Source organism: Psammomys obesus, unplaced genomic scaffold, assembly GCF_907164565.1.
Source record: "Psammomys obesus unplaced genomic scaffold, mPsaObe1.curated_primary_1811, whole genome shotgun sequence".
Taxonomy (NCBI): domain Eukaryota; kingdom Metazoa; phylum Chordata; class Mammalia; order Rodentia; family Muridae; genus Psammomys; species Psammomys obesus.
This window is the reverse complement of record NW_026585626.1, coordinates 15,486,758-15,507,648: the sequence shown is the minus strand read 5'-3', so window position 1 is coordinate 15,507,648 and position 20,891 is coordinate 15,486,758. Positions and strand designations below refer to the sequence as shown.

The 20,891-nt window shown below is 41.9% G+C and overlaps 1 protein-coding gene and 1 pseudogene across 1 annotated transcript in view; both read right to left on the bottom strand.

Moving 5' to 3' along the window:
* The window catches only part of Micu1 (mitochondrial calcium uptake 1), a 176,674-nt gene that overhangs the window by 38,073 nt on the left and 117,710 nt on the right, over nt 1-20,891 (bottom strand). The window contains exon 9 of the mRNA XM_055614402.1: nt 7,455-7,592. Within this exon, the coding sequence (XP_055470377.1) occupies nt 7,455-7,592 (138 nt within the window). The remainder of the gene's footprint in view (nt 1-7,454; nt 7,593-20,891) is intronic.
* LOC129682277 (phosphatidylethanolamine-binding protein 1-like) lies at nt 1,374-3,040 on the bottom strand (annotated as a pseudogene).

The following is a 20,891-nucleotide window of genomic DNA, read 5'->3' as shown; positions in this document are numbered from 1 at the left end:
GCTCCTGTGTGATCTATTGGATGTAAAGGGAACTGGTATCACAGCAGCCAGGAGGGAGTGTCCCCTCCCCCTGAGCTTGGTGACAGTTAGAGTCTTGATATTCTATGAGGAGGTAGAAAATGGAAACTGCTCTGTAAACTAGTTAATTGGTTAAGTGTAGGGAAGATGGACTTATACAAAGGCGAGGCTGCTCAGAAAAGAAGGGAAGACTAACAGTAGCTTGTAGAAGTAGAGGAGATTTTCTAGGCACCGTAAAAATGCATCTAACAACAGAGGCTTGTTAACGAAGTGAATAGTCTTTTGAAAGTAAAAGCAATCAGTAAAATTTTAGAAGAAAAGAGTGTTGTTTTTTTTGTGTGTGTGTGTGTGCACACGAGTATGAGAAAGAGAGAGAAAGACAAGATTTCTCTGTGTAGCCTTGGCTGTCTTGGACTTGTTGTGACAGGGTTTCTCTGTGTAGCCTTGGCTGTCCTGGACTTGCTCTGTAGATTAGGCTGGCCTCAAACTCACACAGATCTGCCTGCCTCTACTACCCTGAGTGCTGGGATTACAGGAATACGCCATCTTGCCAGGCTAACAGTGAATAGTTACATGGCCAAATGAGGCATGAATTCTTACATAATGTGGCAAAGCACAATCTATACCAAAACCTAACACCAAACCAAACCAAAGTTACTGGTAAGTCAAAGCTCATCAAAACGAAGAGAAAACTGCAAATGAGAGGCTAAAAGAAAGCATTTGAAAAATCACTTTTTTTTTTGTCTGAATCCAGTACCTTTATTTTTATTTGACGATGAACAGCATTAACACACCCAGCAACTCCAGTGACTTTTGCTCATACCACTGAGAAACAACAAGCTTAGCAAGGTCCCTCTCCATGGCCATACCTCCTCACGGTAACCCTGTTCTTTAGAGCTATAGGACCTGTGCAGCCACCAGACCAAGCTGAATTGTCAGGACTTAGCTGAGACAGGAGGCTTGGGTTGTCTACTCGGGGGACAGGACCCTGAAAGACACTTCAAAAGATGCCACTGTGCCTGGTTCTGGACCGAGTCTCCCTGTTAAAGCACTTACAGACAACACTAGCCCTGGCCCTCTTCCTGTGTTCCTTCTTTTTCAGAGTTGCTCTTCTTCAATCAACACTATAATGACTCCTTAGAATACCAAACACCCCTAGATGGAGCCTAACAGAACACAGGCTGGGATGTGACTATCTAGAATCTAAGCATGGGCAGCAAGAAGACTCACCCTAAACCTCTATCCTAGCAGGCTCAGGATTCCCTGGGAGGGCTGGGAAGGAAGCGGGAGAAACATGCTTTACACAACTTGACAAAATGTGGGGTTCCCTGGGACTGCTGGCCTCTGTAGCACCCCTACTTCCCACACAGCTGCTCGGAGAGCGTGGGCACGTAAGTCATCCCACTCTGCCTGGTAACGTGCCCACCACCGGGGCACCCAGGCAGTACTTCTTGCAGAAAGCCACCACCTTGAGCTTGCTGCAGTGGTCTCCATCCAGGATTGGCTGTTCACAGTCCAGTGGTCTGTCCTGCTTTTACACCAGCCAGATATGAGGACCATGCCACTGCTGATACCATTACCCTTCATGTTGACCACCAGAAAAGGTCCTTGAATTTGGGGTCCTTCCTGTTAGGACCATCTGGGTCCATGGTGTAGAGTTTCCCTGGATCGAGGCCATCCCATGAAAGGCTGCTGGGCCTATCCTTAACCCGGTGGACTCACTTTGCCCAGCTCATCCACCTCCACCTCAGCGTAGTTGATACACAGCACATGCTGGGGCCACTCCACCCCCTGTAGGCTCAATGGCCCGGCTGATGTCAGCGAGCATGGTGACAGCAGGAACCTGAAAATTGTTCTTTTGATAAAGGACTTATACTCAGATTGTATAGAGAACTCATACAACTCAATAGTGAGAAGGCTAACAATGAAAGATTTGTTAGTGCATATGTAGCTCAGAGCATAGATAGCACTTGTTCTCTGTACACAGGCCCTAGGTTTGATCTCATCACTATAACCAACCAAATGAATAGTCAACAGACATTTTGCTAAAATAAGATACATGAACAATAAACACATTAGAAAAATACAAATTAAAACCATAATGATATCTACTAAAATGACGTCTTTTAAATTTTTAGTTTTGCTTTTTGAGACAGGGTCTCTCAACATGGCTTCTGGATGGCCTGGAACTCACACTGTACAACAAGCTAACCTGAGATTCACAGAGATCTGCCTGCCTTTCCCTTCCAGGTGCCAGGGTTAAAGCTGTGCATCACCATGACTGGCTTAGTTTGGATGTCTCTTAAAAAGTTAAACATAACTATCTAATATGACCTAGCAATCTCCTTCTTAGGAGTTTTAATAATAATAATGATGATGATGATGATGATAATGATAGGTCCAGGGGCTGGAGAGATGGCTTAGTGGTTAAGAGCACTAGGTTTTCTTCCAGAGGACCCAGTTCAATTCTTAGCATCCATATGGCAGCTCACAACCATTTATAACTCCAGTTCTAGGGGGTCTGATACACTCCTCTGGCCTCTGCACACACTAAGGCACACTCATGGTTTACAAACATACATGCAAGCATAACGCCCACAAATATAACAGCAACATCATTATATTAAAGGACAATGATACGACGACAACAACAACAGAACATAAGCCCATGTAGAAACTTGCATGTAAACACTAACAAGAACAGTATTCCTAACAGCCTAAAACAGAAGCAATTTGGTTGTGCATTTGATGGTGACTGGTGAAGAAAACATGGATGATGAAACACTATTTACTACTCAGCAATAAAAAGCAAAAAAAAAAAAAAAAAAAAAGAAAGGATTAATATGTGCATCAGCAGAGATAAATCTTCAAAGCATTATGCTAAGAAAAAGAAGGCAGAGGAGTAAGACTACACTATGACATTGCATTTGTTATGAAATGCTCAGAACAGGCAAATCATCTGGAGAGAGAGGGTTGATTTATAGGAGTAAGGCAGAGATGCACATTACCTGAAGACTAGCATGAGGGATCTTTTGGGGTGACAGGAATGTCTGCATACTGGATGACAATTATGTTGCATAACTGTACATTTACTAATAACCACTGAACTGTACACTTAAAATGGTGACTTTCATGGCTTATAAAATACACCTCAATAAGGTTGTTTAAAAAAATAAAATGCAGGACTGGTGAGAGGGCTCAGTGAATTGCTGGCAAGCCTGATGACCTGAGTGCATTCAGCAGATTGCACACAGTGGAAAGAGACCACAGGCTCCTTCAGTTGTCCTCCGACCTCCACACACATGCTGTAGAATATGTGCTCTTTTTTCCCCCAATAAGTAAATTTAAAAAGTAAAGTTTAAAATTTTTATTTTTAAATAAAGGCATGGTGGAGCACACTGGAGGCAGAAGCAGGTACATCTCTGTGTGTCTGAGGCTAGCCTAGTCTAGCTTCAGAATGAGCACCAGGACAGTCAGGGCTACATAGAGAAAGTCTATCTCTAAAACACAAACCAAATGCAGCTGGAGTTGATAAGAATGAAGGTGAGGAGAACCTGGCTTCCTTTGGAAGGTAAATACCCACACCAAGGTGAGGGGCTGTGGATATGCATAAACAACGCATCCTGGAGGCAAGGGAAATGACCTATTTCTGTGGCTTAACATTCCCATAAGCATCTAAGCTTGAAACATTGCTTTCTTCATTTCATCTTTTCCTGCTCACAAAATGTCAGTGAATTCCTGTTGTCAAGCGGACAGACTCCTAGACTTCAAGGCTAAGGACTTAAGGTCCTCCACCATCTGCCTCAGTAAACAGACCTTTTTATTTCCCTGGGAACCTTCGGCTAGAACCTGGTGACAGAGGCTTGTTGTTGCTCCCAAACCTGTGCTTATTCAGAACATAGGGAATAAACAGAGTGGCAACAAGCTGTGAGTGGTGGACATGGTTGAAATCCCAGCACTTGGGGGCTGAGGCAGGAGGATTGAGAGGTCAAGGCCAGTGCGGGCTACATAAGTTAATTCCTTGTCAAAAGCTAGGCAATTAATAGGTTCATCAACAGGAAGGTTATGGAATCTTGTTGGCTTTGGATATTGGTGTTGCCTCTTAAGACAGTGTGTGAGTTCTGGTCAAAAGCTAAGGCTCTTAAGAATACTTTTCCAGCATGCCTGTAATCCCAGCACTTGGGGAGGCAGAGGCAGGTGGCTCTCTGTGAGTTCAAGGCCAGCCTGGTCTACAAAGCAAGTCCAGGACATCCAAGGCTATACTACACAGAGAAACCCTGCCTCTAAAAACCAAAACCAAAACCAAAACCAAAACCAAAACCAAAACCTTTTCCAAGCCCAGCATGGTGGCACACATCTTTAATGCCAGCATTCTGGGAGGCAGAGGCAGGCAGATCTCTGCGTTCAGGGCCAGTCTGATCTACAGAGTTCCAGGACAGTCAGCACTATACAGAGAAACCTGTCTTTAAAAAAATTAAAAAAAAAAAAAAAAAAAGAAATACTGTTTCATGTGAGCAATGATTCTGTCTACCGAGCAAAACTGTGACAGCTGGGTGCAAGAGTACTAAATCTAGCACAGAGAAAATTGTCAGTATCATGTCCTTCCCTTGCTGTCTTCTCTCCCCTTGGACGACTCAACCCCTCCTGAAATGTAGGTCTGTTTAAAGTTCATCTCTACTTGCTCCTTGGTCAGGAGTACTTCACAGCTACCGAGTCACCCAAAATGGTGTAGACAAAGCAGAAACACTAACAGATGAGAGCCTCAGTGGCTTGGCCAACCCATGTTCCAAGCCCCATCTGCACTGAGCTGTAGCTTCCAAATCTGCATCATTTCACAGGACATCCACAACACAGCCTTGCTTGTTGGCTCTGGGCTGGGCTGTCATGGTTGGGGTGGCTGGCTCTGGGCTGGGCTGTCATTGGGACCACCTGGGAAGCCTCTGCACTGGTGATTCCAGGAACCCTTCTCTGAAGAACAGCCCTTTTCTTGGGAAATTTCAATTCTGGGCTTCACCCTCTCAGCTACCATGGGATCTCTTGTCCAGTGGTGGCTGTTCTCACCCTCCTCACCATGTGAACAAGCTGTCTCCACTTCTAATCCTCCACAGTTCTTTCTCTCAGGTCTCATCTGCTCCTTATGTGCCTTTTCCTGGACTTTCCCAGGAACTCTGGGTAAGTGATTGGCCCAGACTTTGATAAAGAAAAGACAGATGAATACTGTATTAATAAGAAAAAGAGCAGTCAGTAACTGATGAGTAGTCACTTGTAAGCTACTAGGCTCATCTCTATGGAACTAGATTTATTTTCCTTCTTTTGTCTTTTTTTCAAAGATTTATTTATTTATTTATCTACTTATTTATTTATTTATTTATTTATTTATTTAGTATACAGTGTTCTGTCTGCATATACACTTGCATACCAGAAGAGTGGGCCACCATATGGTTGCTGGGAATTGAACTCAGGACCTCTGGGAGAGCAACCAGTGCTCTTAACCTCTGAATCATCTTTCCAGCCCTAGTTTTATTTTCTTAAACCTTAAAAGGGATTCTTTCTTCTTTGTGTAGCATCTTGAGGGAAGTAAAAGGAGTAAAGGCTGGAATAAATGAAGCCAGTTTAAGAGACATACACACACCTAACTTCCTTCTGAACTCTGACTTAATTGGTTTGAAGAAGTGTCATTTTATATTTTTTAAGGTTTATTCATTCATATTTTATGGGCATGAGTGTTTGTGCATACGTATGTGTACCATGTGCATATCTAGTCCCTGTGGAAGCCAGTACAGGGCATTAGATACCCCGGAACTGGAGTTCCAGAAAGCTTCAAGCCACCATGTGGGTGCTGGGATCTGATCCTAGGCCTTTACAAGAGCAGCCAATGCCCTTAACAGCTGAACTGGTTCTCCAGCCCTTACATTTTCATACTAACAGACCCAAAATGGAATAAAGAAAGCCGTTAAAAACAGATGGAGATTTCTTCTTAATAGGAAATGGCTCTGGAAAAATGGACTGCTAACATTAGGGGTAAAGGCCATTATTAACTCTCATTTTGGCTAATTACTATGTTCACAACTATTTAATCAACACAAGAGGGCAATCAATTTTAATCTCCTAGCTAAAACAGGCTAGAAATTCTGGCCAAAAGTAATTTTGCACCCAATTTCCAATTTGAAAAAGTTTGTCCTTTCACACCAGAGCTTCCCCCCCCCCCCCCAAGGTCTTCGGTCCTAAATTAACTCTTGTACAAGCTAAAACATTCTATGACTTCAAGGAAGACATCTTCAACATCTCATTCATAACCTTCAAATATAAATTCAGGATAAAATATGAATTAGCCTATCATGATTGATAGCTAACTTAAGGTCTGCAGCAACCTTTAAAAATAAGTCTGTTCAGGCTTGGTATGTAGGTCAGTGTAGCACATCTGCCTAGCATGCACGAGGCCCCAGGCTGTATCCTTAGCACTCCAAAAACCTAACAAACAACAAACAAGAAGAATATCTCACAAAACAAAGATGAAAAGTCTGTCTAGAGAAAAGCAGGCTTCCTGTATGCAAAAGGCATGTGACCAGCGAAAAACCTCCTAAAGACATGCAACTGATGTGTTATAAATTTCCACAGATACGAGCTGGGTACTGGATAGTATACTCTCCAGGGGAAGAAATATTTCTTACTCCAGGAATGACAGGTCTACCCTTCAGCCAAGAGAACATCTGCTGTGGAAACAGGCTGGATAAGTTTCAGAAGAACCTAGGCTGGCCCAGAGGCCTTTCAGCTTTCCAACATCCAACGTGAGGCAGAAAATGTCCAGCTGAGAAGCAGTTAGAAAGCAGTGGTATTCATGAAAGATTTCTTACTCAAACAATAAGGAAACTGAACTGGGACACATGCTGCCATCTTATTTCTTTTCCAGTTATTGGCTTTTAAAAGCTATGATGGTCTCATGCCAAGCAGATAGGAAAAGTTCAATTCTCAGGGCCAGTGAGGTCAGGGATTTACCTACAATAATCATGGGAACTGCTACAGAAGCAGCTGAATCCATCTTCAGAGAAGCTTTGTCTTGATCACATCACACTACTCTGGCCATCACCCACAGGACATTTTCAGTGCCACGCTGGTGGTGATTATGGCCATGTGACTAGTGCTGTTTATTGGGAAAGATTTGGAGCCTACAGTGAGGGTCTCTGGGTAGACAGCTCTAGTTCAGGCTCTATTGTGGGTATGTGTGCCTGAAAGTTAAAGGTCTGTTCTCTCCTTCAGACTGCTCCTCCCCCACCTTTGTTTGAACAAGAAACCTGAGGTTCTCCTGTCCTTTCTCCTGTTCTTTGAGATGTATTCACTGTTGACTAGTTCATGACACATTTTCATTATTATTGGTATCTTTGCAATAACCAGACACTCCCATGGTTTCATTTCTTTCTGTATCCAAGGCAACTTACCTTCCCCTCTTTGAAGTGCTTCTTCAGCTGTCTCTGCATGGCGGTCAGCTTCTTGGACTGCACTCCACTGTAGGCCAGCAACATGCCACCAAACTGCCTCTCAGTGATTCTCCCATCTACAGGGTCATGGCGTTCAAACTGGGTAGGAAACAGACAGAGTGTTCTTGGAATTACATGGAAGGGATTTTGATGAGGACTGATCAACTGTGTTTGATGGGAGAAATGAATTTTGGTCTCAGTTTCTCACAGACAAACCAGAACTGCTTATATGTGTGTATAAAATTATCATGATGAAACTCAGACTAATGTCTGAGTTATTAATATGCATTAATAATAATAAAAAACAAACAGTAAAATCCAGAACAGACAAAGCTCCCCATATCCTCCACAGGTCAGACACATCCTTGAAAGAAGGCCAATTTTCCTGTTTTCTTTTTCTTCTGATGTCCATCCTCTTTGCCTTTCAGGATGGGGATTGAACATTTTTAGTTAGGGTCCTCTCTTTTGCTTAGTTTGTTTAGAACCTGCCACAGAGGGCCTCTGAAAGCCTCTGCCGTGCAGACTGTCAAAGCAGATGCTGAGCCTGATGGCCAACTGACGGGCAGAGTGAATGGAATTCTATGTAAGAAGTGGGAAATAGTAAGAGCTGGAGAGGACAGGAACTCCACAAGGAGAGCAACAGAACAAGATAATTTGAACACAGGGAACTTCCCAGAGACTCATACTCCAACCAAGGACTATCCGTGGAGATAACCTAGAACCCTGACAATGCAGCCACTTCTGATGAGAACTGATAGACTAAGATCAGAAAGAAGGAGAGGAGGACCTCCCCTATCAGTGGACTTGGGGAGGGGCATGCATGCAGAAAGGGGGGGAGGGTGGGACCCGGAGGGGAGGAGGGAGGGGCTTATGGGGGGATACAAAATGAATAAAGTGTAATTAATAAAAGTTAAAAAAAAGAAGGCCATTTTTAAAACTTTACAAAAATTTACAAAATTTTCTCTTTTCTTTTTAGATAGGCTCTCAGTAGTAGAACTCAGTATGTACACCAACCTGGCCTCAAACTCACAAAGGTCTGCCTGCCTCTGCTTCCTAGGTGCTGGGATTTCATACATTAGTAGTTATAACCACTCTCTAAGATCACCCATGCCCTTGCTTCCCAGTGAAGACTTAAGGATGATTATACATTTTATCAATTACGCATATAAAATATGCATAATCAAATATGCATATACACAATTAAGTATTTTATGTACTAGATCTCTAAGGATTTCAAACAAGAACAATGTATTTACAAGTTTTCTCAAAAATGGTAATTGGATGTTAGGATATCAATAGAGCTTAAGAAAAATATGCATTTAAAAAAAGATGAATACAGCAGTAGACTTGTTAACTTGTTAACTACAAAGCTACTGAAAAACCATTAAAAATATTTAAATCTGCAGATGAAAAGGCTAAGTGTAAAGAACCTCTAGCTAATCTAAGGGTTATCAGAAAATTAAGATTTCACTTAAAAACAGAGACAAGGAAGCTTCTCTTAGTCCCAGCTGCAATGTTGATTCTATGTACAACACAGTGGCTATAGGCATAGTGGCCAAGTAGGGAGCAAAATGACATGAAGATGGTAGATCTCTCCATGTTTTGTTTTTTAGCCTTTTAAAAATATTTATTTTATATATCTATCTGCATGTATACCTGCATGCTTTTTTTTGCTTTTAAAAAATATTTATTTTACATATCTATCTGCATGTATACTTGCATGCCAGAAGATGGCATCAGATCCCAGTATAAATGGTTGTGAGCCACCATGTGGGTGCTGGGAATTGAACTCAGGACCCTGGAAGAGCAGCCTACTACTCTTAACTGCTGAGCCATCTCTCCAGCCCTCCTCTCCGTGGTTTTATTGGGATATCACAGATACAAGGAGATGTTCACATTTCCATATGGCAGGGTTAGTCTGTTCTCCTGAGAAGGTAAACACAGATGTCAGATATCACTGATTAAGTTCACATCAACAATCATTTCTGAGTGTCTTCCAGTTGTTCAGCACTTATGTTAATCATTGTGTAGCATGGAAAGGAAGGAGAGAATTCTGTTGGAGTGTTTACGGACATCAAGTGGGGAGATAAGACATGTGAGACATGCAATAAAAATGAAAATACCAAGAGTGGATTCTTTCCATTCTCATTTCCTCAGTTGGCATGGCCAGTTGAAACATCTTATTTTTTCACTTATGAGCTGTGGGAATGTATAAGCCACAAGAGCTACACTGCAATAGCAACTCTTTACTGGGCATGCGCTATACCTAGGAGGCTCACCTATACGTTCTTTCATTTAATCTTTGTCAGGTCCATGGCACTTATTAGGTCCACTTTGCAGATAAGAAAACAGGCAATATGCAATTGAATGTGACCAAGCTGGGTTTGCATTTGGGTTCACAGCATTTCCTATTTTTCAGAAAGCTTCAGGACAGCACCTTGCTGTTTTAAATAAGCTAGAACAGCTAGAAAGGGGGAGTACAGAGGGGGGGCTGAGAGTCTCATTTTGGGATTCGATTTAAGTTTGATTTATGGCTCAATTTACCATCCTGAAACAAAATAGAGGACTAATAAAAATTCTGCAAGTGGGCAGTTTTCTGCACCGTTTAAAGCAGGTTTCCAGATGGGCTCAGATGGTACAGAATTCATTTACAGGCAGACTTTAAAAGCTGTGGTCCTTGTTCTCCAGGCTAGCCTGCCTTTAAGGATCTGGACATTCATGCTCCCCTTTCTGGATCCCCCATCCCAGTGGAGCAAGACAGACTTGAGGTTGAACTACTTCTTGTTTGTAAACCTGACAGCAGCTGGCTTGCTCAAGGCTCATGAAAGGCCTTCAGTTTTCACCCTCCAGAGGCACAAACATACCTCTGTTGTGTTTCTAAGGCAGTTTCCAAGGAAGATCCTCAAGTAGCAATTTTAATGCTCAAATTAGAGTTTTGTTGTTGTTTGTTTTTGTTTTGTTTTACTAGTGTTTGAAGACCCAAAACTTGGCTTTTGATAATATGTTCTATTATTTTTAAGCAATTAGAACTGAAAAGGCTTAAATACTAATATTTGCCCTTTCTGCATAGTTTGGCCCACTTTAAAACTCATTGCTTTAGCTCTGTGATTTGACTTTTGGCAGCATCTCTGTTTAGCCTACTGGGTCTTCTGAGTCAAAACTGCCCAACTGAGTTTTTTCATGTTTCAGAGGACCAGCTCCTTGTGCATGCCAGCAAGTGCTTTACATTGAGCTATAGATCCAGCCTGTTCTTTCTGGAGTCTTAAAAATGGCAGTGATGGAGAGGGGTAGGTGGGTGGTGGGTATTTCACACACATACAATTGCTAACAGACACAAACATACTGATTTAACATTTTAAAGTTGAAGACCTACTAAGTAAAGATTTACGAGTTTTGAGGATCACATTTCAGGGATTTTCACTAACTTAAAATGTCAAGGGCCAAGGACAGATGTTACATGGCTGCTGGGATCATGTGTGCAATTATGTTTTGAGATGCCTGACCCCCATCGTGTATATTGTCTTAGTTAGGGTTTTATTGCTGTGAAGAGACACCATGACCATGGCACCTCTTATAAGGAAAAACATTTAATTGGAGCTGGCTTACAGTTTCAGAGGTTTAGTTCATTATCATCATGGTGGGAAGCATGGCAGCATGCAGGCAGACATGGTGCTGGACAAGGAGCTGAGAGTTCTACATCTTGATCTGAATAAGCATATATGATCTCAAAGCCCACTTCTACAGTGACATACTTTCTCCAACAATGCCATATATACTCTAACAAGGCCATACTTCCTAATAGTGCCACTCCCTATGGAGTCAAACAGGGCCCTATCTATTCAAACCACACATACATTAAGTCTTGACAATCCTGCAGGTGTGCCCTTGGAGTGCTATAGGAATGTAAGCAATCCTCAAGGTCAAGGAAGGGCCTCAACGGAGAGACACAGGTTATTACAAGATTATCACAATGCAGAAAAGCCTCTGTGTGTCTGGAATCGGTCTGAATCAATGGCTTGCACAACTTAGCAAAAACTTGCTCCCCTGAGGTTGGGGCCCATAAGTTCTACTTCAGTGACAATTAAGGAAATCCATTCTCTTTAGTCCTGTGGAAAAGAACTTGTGTGGCCTAGCACATCACTCACCATCTGTGCTGCTTTTCTGTTTCAAAGGCAGATGAATAGCCTAGCCCTTTCCCACTGCAGCCACTGCTATGTCCTCAAATGTATGCAAGCAGTCTCCCTGTTGATCCCCACGGTGCTGGCTCCAGAGCAGCTAAGGGAGGGCCAGAAAAGAAAAGTAGCAAATGCTGGAAGATTTTTCCTGGCTTTCTAAACAGTGCACCTATTGTTCCGACCCCTGCTCCAGGAAAGCCTTTCAGGAGGACAACTGGTCTACATTTAGCTATATGAAATGATCTGAGGAAGATAAAAGGTTAGCGAAAGAATATGCTTTCTTACAAGGGCTAAAAAATAAGGTTGAAAAATAGTAGGTGGAGAAAGAAATCAGTATCTGAAAGTGGGTCATCATTTAGCAAAGGTTTTGGGGAGTTACTACACTCTGGGATGAGTAAAGCCCAATCGTGTTCTTCCATACAGTTACAACCTCTGGGACTTGTGCAGACCCCAGCGAATTCTTCCCTTACACAAACATTTCAGAACATTCTAATAGGCCTTTGCTAGCTTCTGAACTGTACAGCAAGACTACATGGTGATCTAAGGCTTTCAGTGGGACAGAATGGAGCCTCTGTGTCACTGTTATTACTGTCAGGAGTTTCATCCTATTAGGTTCATGAAAAGGAAAAAGGATTACAGGTCCCATTCTCTATGGGAACCCTCCTCTTCTAGTAATCATGACATATTTTAAAGTTTGAGTTGAAATCTGTTTCTGTAATTGGATGGGCATCTCTAAATACAAGAGAAATCATCACTGCTTCACTCATGGTTATCTTCTGGCAAGTTGAGAAAAAAGGCCTACAATCTGGAATGCAGGTAACATGACTCAGTTCTCAGCAAGGGCTAGCACAATCATTAGATTCAGACCATGAGATCACAGTGAATAAGCTAAACTGCTAGACATTTTGTCTTTTGGGGGAGCTGGGTCGTTGTGCATCCTGGGAAATAATTCTTATATCTGAGTGACATACCCAACGTAAACTACTGTATTTTTCAATTCCAAATCTTAAGACATCTTACATTTTAAAAGACTTACTGGTTCAGTTGGAGCTAGGAGTGGTGGCAAAGACCTTTAATTCCAACACTCAAGATGTGGGACTAGGCATGATGGCAGGCATTTTTAGTCCCAGCACTCAGGAGGCAGAGGCAGGCAGATTTCTGTGAGTTTGAAGCCAGCCTGGTCCACATAGTGTTCCAGGGTAAAACCTTGCTTTTTGTTATTGTTTTGCCTGGGAAAGGTGCTATGTACCTATAATTCTAGCTACTTGGGAGGCTGAGGTGGGAAGGTCATTGAGCACATGAGTTTAAGATCTGCTCCAGTGGATCAAAAGAAAGTTGGGGCTGTGATCAAATGAGCTGACTAAATCTTGAGTCCCAGTCATACAGCCAGATCAGGAAAGGGGCGGTTAGCCCCGCGTGGTGTACGGTCACACAGGCATGGGAAACTCCCATACATACAAAAATGGGGAGAACGAAATATCATTATTATAAGATAAAAATGTTTGCCCTTTCTTAATGGATGGTACTTCTTTCCCCCCCCCCCCCCCCCCCCCCCCCGGTTTAACTATCGTTTTGTTTGTTTGTTTTAAGACAGGGTTTCTCTGTGTAGCCTTGGCTGTCCTAGTACTTATTCTATAGACCAGGCTGGTCTTGAACTCACAGAAATCTGCCTGCCTCTGCCTCCTGAGTGCTGGGATTAAAGGCGTTCACCACTACCACCTGATAAACTATCTTTTGTTTAGGTGCATTTTATATATGGAAATCTTTATTATAGCTAGATATATAGATTAAAAAAAACTGGCTATGCCTAAGAACTCTTTCCTGGTAAAGTAAGAAATTAAATATTCATCTAAATATTATAAAAGATACTTAACAGTGGGGCTTAATGACAATGATTAGCTACCTGGAACTAAAGAGCAGACAAGGCTCTGATGTCGAATTTGGAACCTGAGACAAGGGGATTTAGACTTAGATTTTTCAGATAACTTTGGCTATGAAGTAAGTTCCAGGGCAGCCTGGGCTACATAAAAAGACTCTGTCCTAAAGAAAAAAACAAAACAAAATAAAACAAAAACCCCAGACACAAAAACAAGGTAGGGGTAAGAAAGGCTGGTGATGTGGCTCAGATGATAAGAGTGCTTGCCTAGCATGCATGAAGCCCTGGGCTCAGTCTCTAGTACTTCATATGTTGGATATGAGAGCATATGTGGTACCTGTTATCCCAGCACTCAGGGAGGAACAGACAAGAGGGTAAGAAGTTAAAGATTTTCCTTGGCTACACAGCATAGGTCATTTTGAGCTACATGAGATACCATCTTAAATAAATAAAAAAATATAGTAACGTAAAACAGCAGGTTACCAGCATCTGTTTTAAATTTTTCAGTCTCTGAGTCTTTACTAAGAATATCTGGGGATTTGTTTGTTTGTTTGCTTGCTTGGAGACAGGATCTCCCTGTGTAGCTCTGGCTGTCCTGGAACTCACTCTGTAGATCAGGCTGGCCTTCAACTTACAGAGATCTGCCTGTCTTTGCCTCCTGAACACTGGGATTAGAGGCATGGCCACCATGCCCGGCTAAACATCTGGGAATTTTAACTATAGTAAGGATCATATGAGCCTAATTAATCAGGCTGCCTCTGAAAAAGGAAGAGCCTTGGGTGACTTTAGGCCAGTTCACTTGCCTTCTGTTCAAATGTGCATCAGTGTGGAGTACGGAAGATCTGCTTTCAAAAAAATGGATGCCTGGAAGAGCTATGACCTTCAGAGGGAAACTCGGAGACTGCAGGAACTCAGTCTGCACACTTTCACTGTAGGCTCAGCTAAGGTTTCCTTGCCAGGTCTGTGACCTCCATACACCAACCCACAAACATCAGCATCCTGTAACAGTTCTAGTCACCCTTCCTGAAGAACCTGAGCAATAAACTTGTGAAAGTAATTACTGTGCAATGTTCCAACCCATCAGTGAAGTTAACATTTCCATACAAACTGATGAAGAATATAGGGTGCTTTCCTCTTTAAGATGACTTTTAGCAAGCTGCAGATGTTATATACAATGTTATCTGCTTTCAGTAACATGAAAAAAATTCCCAGCCTTGCATAATATATTCCTGCAAAATCCGAGAGGCCCAATGTTATTGGACATTAGAGGCCCAAGTTCAAGGACACTTTTCTTTTCATGTGTGATCATAACAGTTTTGAAAATAGAAAGACGGCTGGGGGGGGGGGACAAATAAACAGAAATGCTCCAATTTCAGGCGATAAGAACCAAGGACTGTAGAGAAAGCTTTAGGATTGACCTGCCGAGGCAAAATACAGCACCTTTGATAAAGCAGCTTCATCCTGGTGTTGTCAACAGCTCATCACTTTCATAAGAGAGCTACAGATTTGGCTTGTTCCTTATTTGACATGCAAGAATATTTATTTTTGTTTTTTTGAGATACAAGTAAAAAAGGAAAACACAGAAGAGAAATACAATTACTACTCCAACCCATGCCCCTAAAGCCAAGTAAGTACCTTTCAGAAGTAACCTTGGGGAAAGATATGAAGATTTCTTACTGACAAAGCAGAAAACCTGTGTGGGTAAGAATACACATGACATCCAGTGGGAATGTATACACTTTTGGTGGGCTCAGCATGACATGAGCAATAAACTCCTGAAAGTAACTGCTCTGCAGTGTTCCAACCCATCAGTGAAGTTAACATTTCCACAAAAACTGCTGAAGAATAAATATGGGTGCTTTCCCCTTTTAGATAACTTTTAGCAAGCTGTAGATGTTACATACAATTTCTTGCTGACACATACAGCAAACTCCCCTAGCTGTGATGCACACATGCGCCGAACAATTCCTCACAACAATGAAACAGAAATGGACTTGGGTAACTTTTCTTCCCATCATTTTTCCTGTCTGGGGTCTCTCTTGCTTCATCCTCTTGTATAAACCCTGTCCTTCCCTGAACTTTAAGGCCCTACTAATGATCCCAAATGCAGTCAGCTTTTCAAAATCTTCTGAGCTCTTACAACAGGTAAGGTATACCAGGTGTGTCCAAACTGTAATCTACAGGCTTCTAGTGGTCCAGGATAGCTAGGAATCCTGCCTACCACAAAACTGTCAACTTACTGAAAACATCAAGTATTTTTGCATTTTTTTTTTTTTTTTTTTTTTTTTGTAACTTGAGCGTGAATTCTATAGATAACAGTATTGTGTCACAATGTCAAGATGTTGGACATGTCTGGCTAATATAACAGAAGAGGACATTCTGCACTGTGTTAGGCTTATTTGTTCATGGTGCCTGGATCTCTTATAACACTATACACTGCTTAAAAAAATTCTTTTATGTTTGTGGTGGTGTGGTGGTGTGGTGGTGGTGGTGTGTGTTTGTGTATGGATGCAGATGTAGGGGTCAATGATAATCTTGGGTTGGTCCTTGTCTTTTTTTTCCATAGGTTCCCTGCTGCATATGCCAAGCTAGCTGGCCCCAGAGCTCTTGCAGATTCGATTGCCTTGACTTCCATTTCCCTATTGGAGAGTTGGGGTTGCATCAGCATTCTATGGCTGGCTGTATGTAGGCTCCAGGACCTGAACTCTGGTCCTTGTGCTTGCATAGCAAGCACTTTATCTACTAAGCCATCTCTCAGCCTGATACTTGTACTTCTTGAAGGAAGAGTCTGTGATTTATATTATTTGCTCTGCCATACACAGTGCTGGGTTTTGCAGGTGCTTGTTAAATAATTTTAGCTGAATAAGTCTCTGCCTCAGGTATACAACTTACCTACCAATTTATCATCAAACAGGCACCTAAGACACACTTTGCAATAGAGACCGTGGTAGGCCTAAAGAGAGATGGTATGGCTTCTTTAGAATTGGTATTTATTCCTGAGGGTCGGGGGATGGGGTGGGGATCTTGAAGTAGTTCCTAAAGCTTCACAGAGATGCCCAGGTATGGGCTCTGCTGGTTAAAAAGGTCTACTTGTTTTGCTGGGTCAGTTTACATACAACAAGACCAGAAGAAACAATACAAACGGCCAAATTCATCAATAAGCTTCCAGGAGGGTGTGGGCAGAATAGCAGTGCTATGCAAGCCAAAGCAATTTGTACTCAGATCTGAAAGCAGGCTGGAGTGATAAATTAGGTGAGACTGGCAGGTACATTTATTCATTAAAGTAAGAACCAAAAGAATCTATCAGCAAAGTTCTGTCTTTTTGTTTTGTTTTGTTTTGTGTCACTTGCTATTAGAAAACTCTACCACATCATCAATTTTTATAAAATTCACACAGGGATAGATGTCTGTAAATTATTAGCACAACATTGTAGCCTATCAGGGAAGTAAGACTATTTTGATGAAAACAGAGAAAGACTGTTATAAAACTGAATCACAGCATCTACACTCAACTGAAGACATTTGTAGAAGTCCTTTCATTTAGCCGCTGAAACAAGTAACCTCTGGAAAATACGTCATGCAGCTTCATATTCTCTTTTGCCTGTGTGGAAGAAACAGGACATCCCCCGGCATCTATTTCAAAGATGCTGCTTGTCTGGGGACTAGAAAGGAATCCATGTAACATGGCAGCAAGAAAATAGCACTGGCAGTCAGAGGGACTTTTTTTCTCCCCTGGACAAATACAAACTGTATCTTTAGGCAACTCTTTCAAGCCTCAGTTACCTCATTTATAACATGGATACAATCACCGTATCTCTTGGGATGTATTATTTAACTTAACCATGCTGCGATGGTTAAGTTAAATGTGAAATTACCTCGACTAATCTTTTCTCAGATACATTTACTCAATTAACATTTCTTTGGGAGTGCATCTCATTAGACAGCCCTGGATGGTCTGACTCTTTTTGTTTTACATTGCTGGGAACTGAACCCAGAACCATAAGTATCCTGTGGCAGGCATTCTAGCACTGAGCTGTGTCTTCAGTTCCTCTGAGATAGTTTTTTACATTTTATTTTTTTATTCACTCTTTTTTTTTAATTAATTACACTTTATTCATTTTGTATCCCCCCATAAGCCCCTCCTTCCTCCCCTCCCGATCCTACCCTCCCTCCCCTTTCTGCATGCATGCCACTCCCCAAGTCCACTGATAGGGGAGGTTCTCCTCTCCTTTCTGATCTTAGTCTATCAGTTCTCATCAAAATTGGCTGCATTGTCCTCTACCGTGGCCTGGTAAGGCTGCTCCCCACTCAGGGGGAGGTGATCAAAGAGCAGGCCAATCAGATTATGTCAGAGGCAGTCCCTCTTCCCATTACTATGTAACCCACTTGGACACTGAACTGCCATGGGCTACATCTATGCAGGAGTTCTAGGTTATCTCCACGAATAGTCCTTGGTTGGAGTATGAGTCTCTGGGAAGTTCCCTGTGTTCAAATTATCTTGTTCTGTTGCTCTGCTTGTGGAGTTACCGTCCCTTCCAGCTCTTACTATTTCCCACTTCTTACATAAAATTCCATTCACTCTACCCATCAGTTGGCCATCAGGCTCAGCATCTGCTTTGACAGTCTATACTGCAGAGGCTTTCAGAGGCCCTCTGTGGCAGGTTCTGAGGTTGTTTCCTATTTTCTTCTGGCTTTCAGAGGCCCTCTGTAGCAGGTTCCGAGGTTGTTTCCTATTTTCTTTTTCTTCTGATGTCCATCCTCTTTGCCTTTCAGGATGGGGATTGAACATTTTAGTTAGGGTCCTCTCTTTTGCTTAGTTTGTTTAGATGTACAGATTTTAGTGGGTTTATTCTATGTTGTATGTTTATATGAGTGAGTATATACCATGCGTGTCTTTTTGCTTCTGGGACAACTCACTCAGGATGATCCTTTCCAGGTCAAATTTCATGATTTCCTTATTTTTCATTGCTGAGTAATACTCCATTGTATAGATGTACCACAGTTTCTGCATCCATTCTTCAGTTGAGGGGCATCTGGGCTGTTTCCAGCTTCTGGCTATTACAAATAAAGCTGCTACAAACATGGTTGAGCAAATGTCCTTTTTGTGTACTTGAGCCTCTTTTGGGTATATGCCTAGGAGTGGTATGGCTGGATCTTGAGGAAGCGCTATTCCTACTTGTCTGAGAAAGCGCCAGATTGATTTCCAGAGTGGTTGTACCAGTTTACATTCCCACCAGCAGTGGAGAAGGGTTCCCCTTTCTCCACAACCTCTCCGGCATGTGTTGTCCCTTGAGTTTTTCATTTTGGCCATTCTGATGGGTGTAAGATGAAATCTCAGGGTTGTTTTGATTTGCATTTCCCTAATGGCTAATGAGGTTGAGCATTTCTTTAAGTGCTTCTCTGCCATTCGATATTCCTCTACAGAGAATTCTCTCTTTAGCTCTGTTCCCCATTTTTTAAGTGGATTACTTGGTTTGTTGCTTTTCAGTTTGTTTAGTTCTTTATATATATTGGATATGAGTCCTCTGTCAGATAAAGGGTTGGTGATGATTCTTTCCCAATCTGTAGGCAGTCGCTTTGTTTTGATGACGGTGTCCTTTGCTTTACAGAAGCTTTTCAATTTCATGAGGTCCCATTTATTAATTGTTGCTCTTAGAGCCTGTGTTGTTGGTGTTCTGTTCAGGAAGTTTTCTGTACCAATGAGTTCTAGGGTATTCCCCACTTTTTTTTCTAGCCGATTTAATGTGTCTGGTTTTATGTTGAGGTCTTTGATCCACTTGGACTTCAGTTTTGTGCAGGGTGATAAGTATGGATCTATTTTCATTTTTCTACATGTAGACATCCAGTTGGACCAGCACCATTTGTTGAAGATGCTATCTTTTTTCCATTGTATGGTTTTGGCATCTTTGTCAAAAATCAGGTGTCCGTAAGTGTGTGGGTTTATTTCTGGGTCTTCCGTTCGATTCCATTGATCCACCATTCTGTTTCTATGCCAGTACCATGCAGTTTTTATAACTGTTGCTCTGTAGTACAGCTTGAGATCGGGGATGGCGATACCTCCAGAAGATCTTTTATTGTAGAGGATTGTTTTAGCAATTCTGGGTTTCTTGTTATTCCATACGAAGTTGAGAACTTTTCTTTCCAGGTCTGTAAAGAATTGTGTTGGCAATTTGATGGGAATTGCATTAAATCTGTAGATTGCTTTTGGTAAGATGGCCATTTTTACTATGTTAATCCTGCCAAGCCATAAGCATGGGAGTGCTTTCCATCTTCTCATATCTTCTTCTAATTCTTTCTTCAGAGACTTGAAATTTTTTTCATACAAGTCTTTGACTTGCTTGGTTAGGGTTACACCAAGGTACTTTATGTCATTTGTGGCTATTGTGAATGGTGTTGTTTCTCTAATTTCTTTCTCAGCCCTTTTGTCTTTTGTATACAGGAGTGCTACTGATTTTTTTGAGTTAATTTTGTATCCGGCCACTTTGCTGAAGGTGTTTATCAGCTGTAGGAGTTCCCTGGTAGAATTATTATTGTTTTGAAAGTGTGTGTGTGTGTGTCCATCTATCCAGAAGACGGCACTTGATATCCTGGAGCTGAAGTTATAGGTGATTGTAAGTCACCTAATGTGTGTGCTCAGGGAACTCAGGTCCTCTGCAAGAGCAGTACATGCTCTTAACTGTTGAGCCACTACTGGAACATAGCCCAAGAATGGAGCTGTGTAAGAATTCTGAGTGCTTTTGAGAAAACTCCCAAGAAAACAGACAAGAGTTTTGTGACCTCAGTTTTTTCAAAACACAGAATTGTTCTTAGACTGTGTTTTCCTGCTTATCTTAGGTGTAGCAGGGAGCAGTAAGTTTATTTCAGCTATTGTTATTCATGTACCTCTGTAGAAAAACAAGTTTTTGCCATGTGTGGCTTATCCTTGTGACTGTACACTTTATTCAGGTGGCTCTTTTTAGTTCTTAGAGTATGAGCTGTCTGATGCTCTCAGTAAAGCTGGTTGTTACGTAAGTCTTTAGTCAGCACATTTCAGAATCTGCTCCCCAGGCTCACGCCTCCAAATGGAGGGGTATTATTATTAATTTTATCAAACTCTGTGTGTCTGTGTGTATGTCTGTACATGTGAGTGCTTGGCCAGGCCAGAAAGTGTCAGAGCCTTCAGAGCTAGGTTCCAGGTGGTTGTAGGCTGCCTGACATGTGAGGTGGGTATATCAGGCTCTTAACTGCTGGCCATTTCCAAGCCCTACATTTTAGTATCACTGAAGTCAGTAGACTTCTTAAATTGCTATTGGCCAGATAGCAATTGTTCCATTGTTGTCACTGCCTGTAGAAACAGGTCAAAGTTTG